A 13,699-nucleotide genomic window follows, 5' to 3' on the forward strand; every position below is an offset into this window, starting at 1 on the left:
CTGAAACAATACTTACCAACTGGATCAGAAAAGTTTTATAGACTTGAGGGCAAAAAAATTTAAGGCAATTACTTTGTAACATACAAAGAACATTAATAATTACTAACTAACTAGTAATTTAGCTTCATAATTAGCTTCATAATTATTTTTATGACTACTGTTACCTGAGGATTAGAGTAATGTGAAAAGCTTTGATCTCCACCTGAGAAAATTCTTTTCACACAGAAATATTCTTCAGAATCTGTAATAAAAATAAAATGCAAAGAAATTCAAGATTTACATGACATTTTTCAGAGCATCAACTATGCTATTGGATTTTCTCTTAATCATCTAATTTAATTAGACCTACCATTCAGCATTAAATGATATAAAATGACTTGAAATATTCTTAATAATTACTATGGAAATGAGATGGACCATCGAACAATTCCAAGCATAAGCAGCACCTCAGAAGTTGGTAAGTTTTTCTTCTGCACAAAAAGTGGTGTTATCTAGTCTGTATCTTTTTTATCCCAATATACTTTAAACTGAAGATAATGTAAAAACTGAATGAAAGGTATAAAAGACAGCTCAGAAGAAATTAAAATTAAGAATATTCATTTTTTAAAAGAATGTCAACAAACAAGTAAATATTAAAACTTCTTCATACGTGGAATTTGAGAAACTTAACAGAAGACCACAGGGGAAGGGAAGGGGGAAAAAACCAACAAAAAGCAAAAACACCCAACTTGTTACAGACAGGGAGGCAGACCAGAACAAACTGAGGGCTGGTGGGGGTAGGGTATCAGGGGGACAGTGAAAATGGGTGATGGGCATTAAGGAGAGCACTTGTTGGGATGGGCACTGGGTGTTGTACGTAAGTGATGAATCACCAGAATCTATTCCCAAAAGCCAAGAGTACACTGTATACACACATGTATATTAGCTAATTTGACAATCGATTATATTTTTTTTAAAAAGCTTCTTGGGGCGCCTGGGTGGCGCAGTCGGTTAAGCGTCTGACTTCAGCCAGGTCACGATCTCGCGGTCCGGGAGTTCGAGCCCCGCGTCAGGCTCTGGGCTGATGGCTCAGAGCCTGGAGCCTGTTTCCGATTCTGTGTCTCCCTCTCTCTCTGCCCCTCCCCCGTTCATGCTCTGTCTCTCTCTGTCCCAAAAATAAATAAACGTTGAAAAAAAAAATTAAAAAAAAAAAAAAAAAGCTTCTTGAACACTTGATAATGCAAAATTATTTTCTCTCAATATAGCTGTATAAAAGTAAGCTGACACAGCTCTTCATTGGCAACTGTTTGTCAATAAACCCAAATCCAGTCAAAAAAAATTAAAAATTAATAAGCAAATTTAGAAGTGAAGACAATAAAGTTCTTTTTCAAAAAGAGATTAAAAGGGGTGGGGGGTGGGGGAAGGTGCCTCACTGGCTCAGTCAGTAGAGCACATGACTCTTAATCTCAAGGTTGTGAATTCAAACCCCACATTGGGTGTGAAGCCTATTTAAAAAAAAAAAAAAAAGATATTCAGGGGCGCCTGGGTGGCTTAGTCGGTTAAGCGTCTGCCTTCAGCTCAGGTCATGATCTCACAGTTCCTGAGTTCGAGGCCCACACTGGGCTCTCTGCTGTCAGTGTGGAGCCTGCTTCAGATCCTCTGTCTGCCAATCTCTCTGTCCCTGCCCTGCTTGCTGGCACACATTCTCTCTATCTCTCTCAAAAATAAACTTAAAAAAAAAAAAAAAAAGACATTCAAAGTTCCTTCCTTTTTTCTCTTTTGCTTCTCAAAATGGAAAGAGTATTATCAAAAGTACTACCGGGGGAAAAAAAGTATTGCTGGGATAGTACTTAGGGTATTACATACCAAAACACCAAAGCTCAGTACTGTTAACTTAAGGCTAATTATTTCCAAATATAATATATTTCTGTCATCCTGCTGACCCCCACCACCCCTTAGATGACTAATTCTTCATTTTGTATTATTTTGACCGTGGCTGCTACAGAATTAAAAATGCTTAAGGAAGGAACCACATCTTAATTTCCTTATTCCCTACTACCAAGCATAATGTTTTATTTGCAAAAGAACTCGCTAGATATTTGTTAACATGAATAATATAAAGTAATATTTATCTAGCTTAGAACATACTAATAGTAAGAAGTTCAGAGTTCAGAACATCAATATGACTAAATTTTCCAAAAGTACCAAGAATGCTCTAAGGTCAAAACAACTTTTAAAAATAGATTAAAAGGGTAAATCTAAAATAGTAAATAAATCAGTGATTCAACATAAAATCTTTTCTCTATATCATTTTAATAAATCTACATGAAATCCTTCGCTTTCTCAAAAGGTTTATTAGCAAGATGTTATTCATTTATCCCCAAAATGTGATTTTGCTCTCTATAAATAATCAAGAAGTATAGTACATGAATGGGTTTCTGGGGGGTATGAGGAAGATGCCAAAAATTATTTTTCTTAATTTCCTTTTAATTACTACTCCAAAAAATTTATAAAACCTAGTCATTTGTGTTATACAGCTTCTTGAAGACTGAATTTTGCTGATGGTATCCCCAAAGTTTCTCTTCACATTTTTCTTGGTCTTTTGTACTTCCTGTAAATTGGTAGTTAGATCTAGAGAGGCTTTAATTAAATAAGTTTGTTTGTTTCAACAAACAAAACTACTAGAAGGTGATACTGGGAATCATTCATCCATCAGGAAGCACATAATGTATGGCTGGATTCCTTTTTGCAATGTTAGGAACTACCGACGCTCAGTGCTAAGACTATTCACTGTGGGTTGAAAAATAATGATATGCTAACATTACTTCCTCATCTTGTAGCTGGCCCATTAGCTTCCTCCCATCTATACATAGTTTGTTACACTGAAATAGGAAAATACCAACTCTTGATCTTTTCCATTTACTTACTCTTCTCTTGCTTTTTGAATATGCATTTCTTCAATACTAAAGAGGGTAATAATTTTTGCATGGGTTTTTAGTAACACAAATTTCCTCTTTGGGAATTTTTATTCCCTTTATTAAGCATCTTTTTTTGTTTGTTAATGTTCATTTTTGAGAGAGAGAGAGAGAGAGAGAGAGAGAGAGAGAGAGAACATGCACACATGCAAGCGGGGGAGGGGCAGGCAGGAAAAGAGAGAATCCCAAGCATGCTCCGTGCTGTCAGTGCAGAGCCCCAAGTGGGGCTCAATCTCACAAAATGTGAGATCATAACTTGAGTTGAAATCAACAGTCGGACGCTTAGCCAAATGAGCCACCCAGGTGCCCCTATTTATTCTTATTAATGTTTGTCTTATTTATTTATTAGGTACCTTACTGAACTTTGGTACCAAACCTGAACTTTGGATATTCAGGTTAATTAATCTTAGGGTGTATTTGCTACAGCCATTTTTCTTATTTAATTTTGACTCATAGAAGATTTCTTTTTCCATTTAATCAAATGTATTTAAATCTCATCCTTTATGAAGACTTTCACTGTCATATGCTGAGAAAGCCTTCCCCATGTTCATGTGTTTTGTCAAGTAATCTCTACACCCAACGTGGGATTTGAACTTACAACACCGATATCAAGAGTCACATGTTCTTCCAACTGAGGCAGCCAGGAGTCCCAAAGCTTTCCCATGTTCAAATCAGAGAATTATTTTCTTAAGAACTTTTAAACATTTAATTCTTGAATCCTTTTATGACTTATTTTAGTGGATACTCTTAGGATCTAAACTGACTTTTTCTCTCCAATTTTCATGTGTTGAGTAATTTTTCCCTCTTCATAGATAGTGATGCCTTGTTTTGAAGTTGTGAAAAGGCACTGCCTCTTCCACCTACACCACAACTCTAAGCAATACTGACACTATTCTCTAGCCCAAAAGTGTTCTCAAAGTCCTTCTCAGTATGTACCTCCAAGCACCAATACCAAGCAACCAGAGTTTGAAGTTGAAATAAAACCTATATACAATACCTATATGGGGATTTCTGCCACTCCCCCTGCCCCCGGACTTTCCATTAAGTAATAATGGAATGCCTGTATATACCAATAATCTGATCTGTTACAGTTTTACACAGCACATGTTATCATATCTAGGAGGGCTAGTTCATATTCTCCTTACTGTTTACAAAAGACTTTTTACATTGTCAGAGAAAATTGAGAAGACTTTGAAATAGGGCCCCCTGTCTCCCCCTACCCTTACTAAGTCCTGATTAGAGCACCCTTCAGGTGTATCACTGAGCTACTTACAGTTCTGTAAATTGTACTTCTATTTAGGAGCAGTACTGACAGAGATACAGCTATGCACATGCTTTTGACTTACAAGGAAAAGGAGTAGTTTTTGATATTCTCTGAACTCCTTTATACTTTTAGGACACTCAGGACCCTAAAGAACTTCTCAGTACTTAAGGGGTTAAAGGCAGAAATTTTTAGTGGAGTAGAGTTTAAAATTAAGAAATATTTAAAATACTGATTCATTTAAAAATGAGCAATAATGAATGCACTACATCTTAGCAAAGATAACATCTTAGTATTAATATGAAAGTCATTTTGAATTCATGGACCCTCTTCAGACAACACGACCTATCCTGAAGCAAGTCAGCTTGTTACAGAATACGAAAGAGCATAACCATGGGGCGCCTGGGTGGCGCAGTCAGTTAAGCGTCCGACTTCAGCCAGGTCACGATCTCGCGGTCTGTGAGTTCGAGCCCCGCGTCAGGCTCTGGGCTGATGGCTCGGAGCCTGGAGCCTGTTTCCGATTCTGTGTCTCCCTCTCTCTCTGCCCCTCCCCCGTTCATGTTCTGTCTCTCTCTGTCCCAAAAATAAATAAAAACGTTGAAGAAAAAAAAAAAATTTAAAAATGAGCAATAATGAATGCACTACATCTTAGCAAAGATAACATTTTAGTATTAATATGAAAGTCATTTTGAATTCATGGACCCTCTTCAGACAACACGACCTATCCTGAAGCAAGTCAGCTTGTTACAGAATACGAAAGAGCATAACCAAAGACAATGTGACAAGTGAATTTTATTTGCCTTGCTTACTCTGAAAGAAGCTATAAAATGTGTTAATGTCTTAGCAAATTGCACTCAATTTTGAAGTGTGTGCTCCCGTGGTTTACTGATTGTCTTCCTTCACCTATAATATAAAACGTTATTCTTTACTTTTTGTGAATCTGCTAGACAGGAAAAATTCTTTGTCTTATTAGAACAGTTTGCAAGCACTGGGCATTGTATGGAAACCAATTTAACAATAAATTTCATATACTGGGGAAAAAAAAGAATAGTTTTCAATACTTTATGTTGCTTTTATTGTCTTTCATTATTTAAGGGGGAAAAAATGTTCCTCAGTTTTGAAAGAGCTAATAAACATTTCCAATTTCATTACCCCCCACAATTTACTCTGAAATCTTTGTCACTTTGAGTAACCAAGTATTGTTTCTAATATCAATAATTATATCTTAATAAAGTGTTCAAGTCCTCTCATAATTTCTTTGATTTTTGCCTTCCTGTTATGGGTTCAATTATTTCCCTCAAAGTTCATATGTTGAAGTCCTAACCCCCAGTAACTCAGATATAGCTGTATTCAGAGAAAGGGTCTTTGAAGAAATGATCAAGGTAAAATGAGGCTGTTAGGGAAGGACCCTAATCCAATATACCTGAAGTCCTTAAAATAAAAAGAAGAGACATCAGTGATGCACACACACAGAGAAAAGGCCATTAAGGACACAGCAAAAAGGCAGACTTTGCCAGCCAAGGAGAGAGGCCTCAGAAGAAACCCAAAGTGCTGACATGACACCTTGATCATGGACTTCTAGCCTCCAAAACTGTTGAGAAAATAAATTTGTTGTCTAAGCCATCCAGTCTGTAGTATTTTTTATGGCAGCTCTTGCAAACTAACATAATTCACAAAATCACATCCTAAACATAGAAAACTCAAACTTGCAAGATAACTTTTACATATTAGTGAAAATAACTTTGAGAATTCCCAGAGAGGCCTTGGAGAATCACAAAAGTTTGTTCTTTTATATAAGAAGAGATGCTAGAAATAATTAGGTTTCTTTAAAGTGTTACTATTTAAGAAATTAGAAAAGACACCCAATCTTCCCTAAGTTAAAATTATATGGTAAAATGTAATTAAATATAAATATTTCAAAAGTTGTTTGTCTTATAAGAAGTCCCTGTAGATTTGTCAGTATCTTTGCTTTCCGTATGTTTACATGGAAATATGTTTATATATGAAGGGCATCTGGATGGTTCAGTCGGTTAAGCATCCAACTTCGGCTCAGGTCATGACCTCGTGGTTCAGGAATTCAAGCCGTGAGTTGGGCTCTGTGTTGACAGCTCAGAGCCTAGAGCCCACTTCAGATTCTGTGTCTTTCTCTCTCTCTGCCCCTCCCCTGCTCACACTCTGTCTCTCTCTCTCAAAAATAAACATTAAAAACAAACAAAAAAAACCCCACAGATGTTTAAATATGAAGTAAAACACTATTCAAAACTCTTGAAATTGTTCCAGCTTTCCTGTATTTATCAAAGTTCAGGTGGTAAATCCTAATTTCAGTTATTATTTAACTGTTATTTTAAGTGTTTCATGGTATATTCTTACTGCTTTAATTCGTATCTAGTATCGTCTTGTTTGCAAATGGGATGTATTTCACTTATGCACAAATTTTACAAAATATACTGATGTCTAATCTTGATTCCTGACTTACTGAATCTCTTCACTTGACATACTTTGTTATTCTTGGTAATTAGGTCTTAGGATTATCATGTTATATCTCAACATTTTTTTTGAAAGAGAGAGTGCTTGAGGGCACATGTGCACTATTGGCAGAGGGGCAGAGAGAAGAGGGAGAGATAATGACCTTAGTCTAAATCAAGTTGGACACTTAACTGACTGAAGCACCCACCCAGACACCCCTCAACATTTTTCTTCTGTAAGAAATTATAGTCTTCCACATTTATGAATCAGATGTTAAAGGAGTCACTGACTTCTTTGAGAACAAGCTTAATCGTCACCTTTAGAAACATTTTATTTAAAAAACTTCTTGGAATAATGTGTTTTGCATGTCACAGAAACAACCAAATATCCCTGTCAGCTATCTTATTCTTATATTGAACCCTCACCAGATCTTTCCATCTGACAACTATCAGCAGTAAATTAGCAACACACATTTTAAGCTTCAGTCATCTATTGATAGTTTTTGTTTTACTCCGATGCTTGCCTGAAGTTTCTCCTATAAACTCTGACACGGCCAGAGTTTGTGTTTTCAAAAAAAGGACATCTCAGATGCATGCAAAAAGAACTGTACCAGCTAGATGAAGGCACTTATATTTCAAAGAATAGACACTTAGATACAGGCTTCTGAGGAGACAGTTAACTTCACAACATACCAGCGGACTGTATTAGAATTACTCCTTTTTTTAAAAAGTCTATAAGCAGTTTTATGAAACTGCAAATCCAAAATCCAACAGAACAAGAACACCTCACATTGGAATGAATGAAATGATGAAAAATTTATTGTGGTTATTTGTTTAGAATAACGTTTAATTTTGTTTTAATGTTCTGGGGTTTTTTGATATATAAGGGAACTATTTGTCTTCCTAAAGTTATCTAATTCACAAGAATTTTGTAAATTCTGCTTTGTTAAGCTGAAATGAAACATTAAAAATGGTATTTCCTTCTGCCTCACTTCAGCTTGCCAGTATCTCCCAGAAAGGAGCTTGCATCCTCATGTGGTATCTCAGTTTTTGTGGCTGCAGCCCAGGGAACACCTCTCCGTCACCTGGCTCAAGGGTCTCACAGGACTGTAATCAACACAGAAAGAGTTCTTAATCAGCTACCACCCCTAGGGCATAGCAAGAGGCAACAGATGGAGACTTCCAATCTTTCTGCAAGAGTCCTATTAGCTTATCTTTGTAGCTGTAGTCTGAGAGGCAGGCTTCTAATTAAGCATAAGTCTCAAGATTCTACTTGTAAGGATACTCTCCAGAGACCTCAGAGGGAAGACCTTACCTCTGTGCTCTCCCTCTGCCACACTCCAGAGCACCAGTATCTCCCAGAGGGGAGCTATATACACATCAGTTGCTCTGATTTTTGTGGCTGCCACCTAGTGGATGACCCTTGATTGTTTGGTTCTGGTTGACAGTGGGACTTGCATTCCTGGGAGAGGAGGTCCCATGGGCTGTAACAATCAAGAGACAGTTCTGGGCTGGCAACCCCCACTACCACCACCACCAGTGCACAGCACAAATAGCAGACTGAAATATATCTGTCTTTCTGTGAAGAAGGCTTATTTGCATGTCCTGGAGCTTCAACCTTAGGGGTAGGCTTCTGGTTTAGCATACATCTAGTGACCTACTGAGGTGACTGATCTCTGGGGACTAAGGCTAGTGGATGCCATCTTTGCCCTGTACCTCTGCATTACTTCAAGTCACTGTTCTTTCCTGGGAAGGAGCTTGTACCACTGTCTGGTGCCCTGATTTTCATGGTTGCTGCCCAGGGCATCCCTCTAGGATCTAGTGGCTAGTGGGACTTACGCTTGTGATCCCCAAGGAATATACGTATCTGCATACTTTAAAGTCTGCTACCTGAGAGTCTGGTTTCCAATCAGCTTGAATCTAAGTGCTGACTGAGATCCTCCCATTTGGAACACCCACTGGCCTTCACACACCCTCAATTACTGGGAGCAATTAAAAATTAAAGACTCCTTGGACAATCACAAAGGTTTGAGAGACAACCAAGAGCTAGGCAGGGTTGATCTATTTTTACAAAGCTATCATAATCAAAACAGTATGGTATTAGCATAGAAACAGATACATAGATCAATGGAATAGTATAGAGAGGCCAGAAATAAATCCACACATATATGGTCAATTCATTTATGATAAAGGAGCCAAGAATATACAATGGGGAAAGGACAATACTTCAATAAATGGTGTTGGAAAAACTGGACAGCCACAAGCAAAAGAATGAAATTGGACAACTATCTTACACCACACACAAAAACTAACTCAAAATGGATTAAAGACTTGAATAGAAGACCTGAAATCATAAAACTCCTGGAAGAAAACATAGGCAGTAGGCCCCTTGACATCAGTCTTAGAGATGATTTTTTGGGTTTGACACCAAAAGCAAAGACAATAAAAGCAAAAATAAACAAGTGAGACTACATCAAACCAAAAGCTTCTGCACAGCAAAGGAAACCATCAACAAAATGAAAAGGCAACCTATGGAAAGAAAATATTTGCAAATCACATATTTGATAAGGGGTTAATATCCAAAATGAATAAAGAACTCATAATCAATAGCTAAAAGACAAATAATCTGATTAAAAAATAAGCAGAGGATATGAACAGATTATTTCTCCAAGGAAGACAGACAGATGACCAAAAAGTAAACAAAAAGGTGCTTGAATCACTAATCATCAGACAAAAGCAAATCAAAACCACACTGAGATATCACCTCATACCTGTTAGACTGGCTACTATCAAAAACATAAGAAATAACAAGCACTGGTGAGAATGTGGAGTAAAGGGAACCTTTGGGCACTGTTGGTTGGAATGTAAATTAGTGCAACCACTATAAAAAAACTTTATGAAGGTCTCTCGAAAAAGTAGAAAATAGAGGGGTGCCTGGCTGGCTCAGTCAGCCTCGACTCTTGATCCCAAAGTCATGAGTTCAAGTCCCACAGTGGGTGCAGAGCCTACTTAAACAAACAACTCAAAAAGTTAAAAATAGAACTACCATACGATCCAGTGTGGGGAAATAGGTTCAAGACTTCCTTCTGACATAAATGGGTCAGAAAAAAGCTTTGGGCAGAAAGCCGCCACCATGGGGCAAAACACCCAAAGTTAGCCAGTGAGATATTATAATGGGATCACGAGCAACTTGTTATATCACTTCAGGAAATTAATTTCCATCTGGCACTAATATACTATTGTGCTTTGATCACAAACCCCACTTGCCCCCCAGATCCTTTGCTTCTTACACACACATGTTAACAATTACCATCTGATTGTTTTCTTCATGTTCACCATGTGTGTAAGATCTTGAGAGCTCAATAAAAGAGACAAAACCCCTGCTTGGGGCTCTGGTCTCCTCCTGGACATTAGCCTCTCTCATATCCAATTCTGCATCTGCTCTCTTGCTGGGCAAGAGAGAACTCCAGACTCATAGTCTGTGACAATCCAGCAATTCCAATTCTGTGTATTTATCCAAAGAAATGAAAAAACGAACTTGAGAAGATACATATGCCCCCATGTTCACTGCCGCATTATTTATAATAGCCAAGACATGGAAGCAACCTAAGTGCCCACTGATAGATGAATGGATGAAGAAAATGTCTTTCCTTCCTTCCTTCCTTCCTTCCTTTCTTTCTTTCTTTCTTTCTCTCCCCCCGCACCCCACACACACACAATGGAATATTATTCAGTCATAAAAAAGAAGGAAATCTTGACATTTGTTACAACAAGGATGAACCTTGAGGGTATTAGGCTAAGTGAAATAAGTCAGAGAAAGGCAAACACCCTATGATCTCACTTACTTCTATGTGGAGTCTTAAAAAAACAAAAAAGCTCATATATATAGGGAACAGATTGGTGGCTGCCAGAAGTAAGGGGGGTGGGAGGGTGGACAAAATGGGTGAAGTGCATCAAAAGATACAAATTTCCAGATATAAAATAAATAAGTCATGGAGATGTAATGTACAGCATGGTGACTATAATTAATAATAATCTATTACATATTTGAAAGTTGTTAAGAGAGTAAATCTTGCAAGTTCTGATCATAAGAAAAATAATTTTGTAGCTATGGTGAGATTTTAATTACATTTTGCAATATATACAATACTAAATCATTACGTTTTATACCTGAAATTAATATATGTCAATTAAAAAAATTATTATCTGATTCTTGGGGTGCCTGGGTGGCTCAGTTGGTTAAATGTTCGTGAGTTCAAGTCCTGCATCAGACTCCATGCTAACAGTACAGAGCATGTTTGGGATTCTCTCTCCCCCATTCTCTTTCTGCCCCTCCCCACTAGTGCACTCTCTCTTTCTCTCAAAATAAGAGTTATATATATAAATACATATATATATATAAATACGTATATATTATATAAATACGTATATAATATATATGTATTTATTAAATTTTATATGATTTTATTATATAAATACATATTATATAAATACATATATAATACATACATACATATATGTATTTATGCACACACAAACACACACACACACACACTGACCCCCAGAATTCAATGAGAATTCAAACTCTTACTAGTTCTCCTTTGTTTTAATAGTAATAGGGCGTCCGGGTGGCTCAGTCGGTTAAGCATCAGGTCATGATCTCACAGTTTATGAGTCGAGCCCTGCGTCCATCTCTTTGCTGACAGCTCAGAGTCTGGAGCCTGCTTCGGAATCTGTGTCTCCCTCTGTCTATGTCCCTCCCCTGATCATGCTCTCTCTCTCTCTCTCTCTCTCTCTCAAAAATAAAATAAACAGTAATACAGTTATTTATATAGGTTCAGTAAGAATCTGTTCCCCTTCTTATAGTTTGTACCTCTTTCATAATTGATTGAACAAATCAACTATGCAACCAAGTACTTATCTGAAGAACATATTTGAGAACTGGATTTTAGGTATGACAACTCGTTTTAAGGAACAAAGGCTGGCTGCAGTTATGGAACCAAAGCCTATAATAAAGCCAGTGAAGTAAAGGATTAAAACTTCTCAGGTTTGGGATATTGTCATGGGTTGAATTTGTCTCCTCAAAATTCACATGTTGAAGTCCTAAACCGAAGCACCTCAGGATGTGACTTGTTCAGAAACAGGATCGTTGCAGATGTAATAAGCTAAGTCAAGGTCATTCTATGTATGGTGAGCCCCTAATACAAAATGACTGATGTCCTTATAAAAGGAGAAAATGTGGACACAGATCCACATGGAGAGAGAACGCCATGTGAAGATTAAGGCGGGTATCTACTACTAGCCAAGAAATGCCAAAGATTGCAGCAAACCACCACAAGTCAGGAGAGACACATGGAACACAGTCTCCTTTACAGCACTCAGAAGAAATTAACCCTGACATGTTTATCTTGGACTTCTAGCCTCCAGAACTGAGTCAATAAATTTGTGTTGTTCAACATACCCAGTTTGTGATATTTTGTTACAGCAGCCCTAGGAAACTAATGTAATTGTCCAAACTATATACATTCTAAAGAAAGATCTTCCCTGGCTTATACCAAATTCCAAGTCTGGAATATTCTGTTAACAATGTTGTTGTTTACCTGTGATCTTAAGGTCCCATTAGATAGTTTATGCTAACAATGTGATTTAGGTGGGGGCCATGGGCTTCACCTCTGGAGGGGCTGAGAAAATTAAATTCACATTTAACTAGTTTTTATCCTACACAACTTTAGTACATTACAAAATAATTATCAACCATTATATATATTATATACAATACATACATATAATTTGTGATAAAATGTACATCAAATTTACCATTTTAACTGTTTAAAATGTACAATTCAGTGGCATTAAATACACTCAAAAAGTGTAACTATCACCATTATTCATTTCCATAAAGTTTTTATCAACCCAAACAGGAACTCTGCACTCATTAAACAACTCCTTGTTCTCCCCTCCCCCCAGTCCCTGGTAACCACAATTCTACTTTCTGTCTCTATACCTTTGACTGTTGTTGTAGGTACCTCATTTAAGAGGAGTCACTTGATATACTGTCCTTCTGTGTCTGGCTCTTTTGAGTGAGCATAATATTTGCAAGACTCTTCCATGTTGTAGCATGTATCAAAATTCCATTCCTTTTCATGGCTAATATTCAATTATATACATACACCACATTTTTTTCATCCATTCATCTGTTGATGGGACACCTGAGCTCTTTGTACCTTTTGTCTACGGTCAATCAACAATGTTTTGATGAAACGAAGTTGCAGCAAAACAAGTAATTTTAAAATTCCATTTCCTTTTCCATTTGAATGCAAATAATCTCAAGGTACACAGTTTCAAAGATAACAAAATGCATCCCTAAGTGACTAAACTTTACAAATACATGATTTCCTTACAATATCCATGCTGCTTTAAATTATATAATCTCTTTATTATGTTATTAACAGTGCCTTTTGGGTAAGAAACTGATATAAAAAAACTAACATGCCACTAAGGACACAAGAACAGTATTACTAAAATAAATGCACGTCCTAAACCTAAGAGTAACTAGAAGAAAATGAAGCCATATACTAAATACAAAATCAAACAAAAACAAGAAAAAATAGTATGATATCCTGACCTTTGCTAAATGAAAGTGTAACTGATAGCCTTTTAGTTACTAAAAAATAAATACATAAAAAAGAATCTTCAAGGCCATTCATAAAAAGTTATGGACCTTTTCAAATATCAACCTTTACAGTATGCTCATCGCTGAATAAAATATTGAGAGACACAAGTCTTACAACTCTAAGAAAAATCCCAAAGAAAATCAGACAGATAAAATGAACAAGAACAAAATTCTGAGAAACAGTTTAGGATAGTAAAGGAAATGTATCTATTTTAAAAAAGCACATTTTACGGGCACCTGGGTGGCTCAGTCGGTTAAGCATCCGACTTCAGCTCAGGTCATGATCTCGCAGTTCATGAGTTCAGCTCCGCGTCAGGCTCTGTGCTGACAACTCGGAGCCTAGAGC

The 13,699-nt window shown here is 36.9% G+C and overlaps 1 protein-coding gene across 5 annotated transcripts in view; it reads right to left on the minus strand.

Annotated features, from left to right (window-relative positions):
• The window catches only part of HERC4 (HECT and RLD domain containing E3 ubiquitin protein ligase 4), a 140,330-nt gene that overhangs the window by 59,224 nt on the left and 67,407 nt on the right, over window positions 1–13,699 (minus strand). For all 5 annotated transcript variants that reach the window (XM_047072846.1, XM_047072847.1, XM_047072849.1 and 2 more), the window contains one exon: window positions 165–241. In XM_047072846.1, the coding sequence (XP_046928802.1) occupies window positions 165–241 (77 nt within the window). The remainder of the gene's footprint in view (window positions 1–164; window positions 242–13,699) is intronic.

This window comes from Lynx rufus, unplaced genomic scaffold (assembly GCF_022079265.1).
Source record: "Lynx rufus isolate CCGP_SWC_20201006 ecotype Redwood Valley unplaced genomic scaffold, mLynRuf1.p SCAF_11, whole genome shotgun sequence".
In the NCBI taxonomy this organism is placed as follows: Eukaryota; Metazoa; Chordata; class Mammalia; order Carnivora; family Felidae; genus Lynx; species Lynx rufus.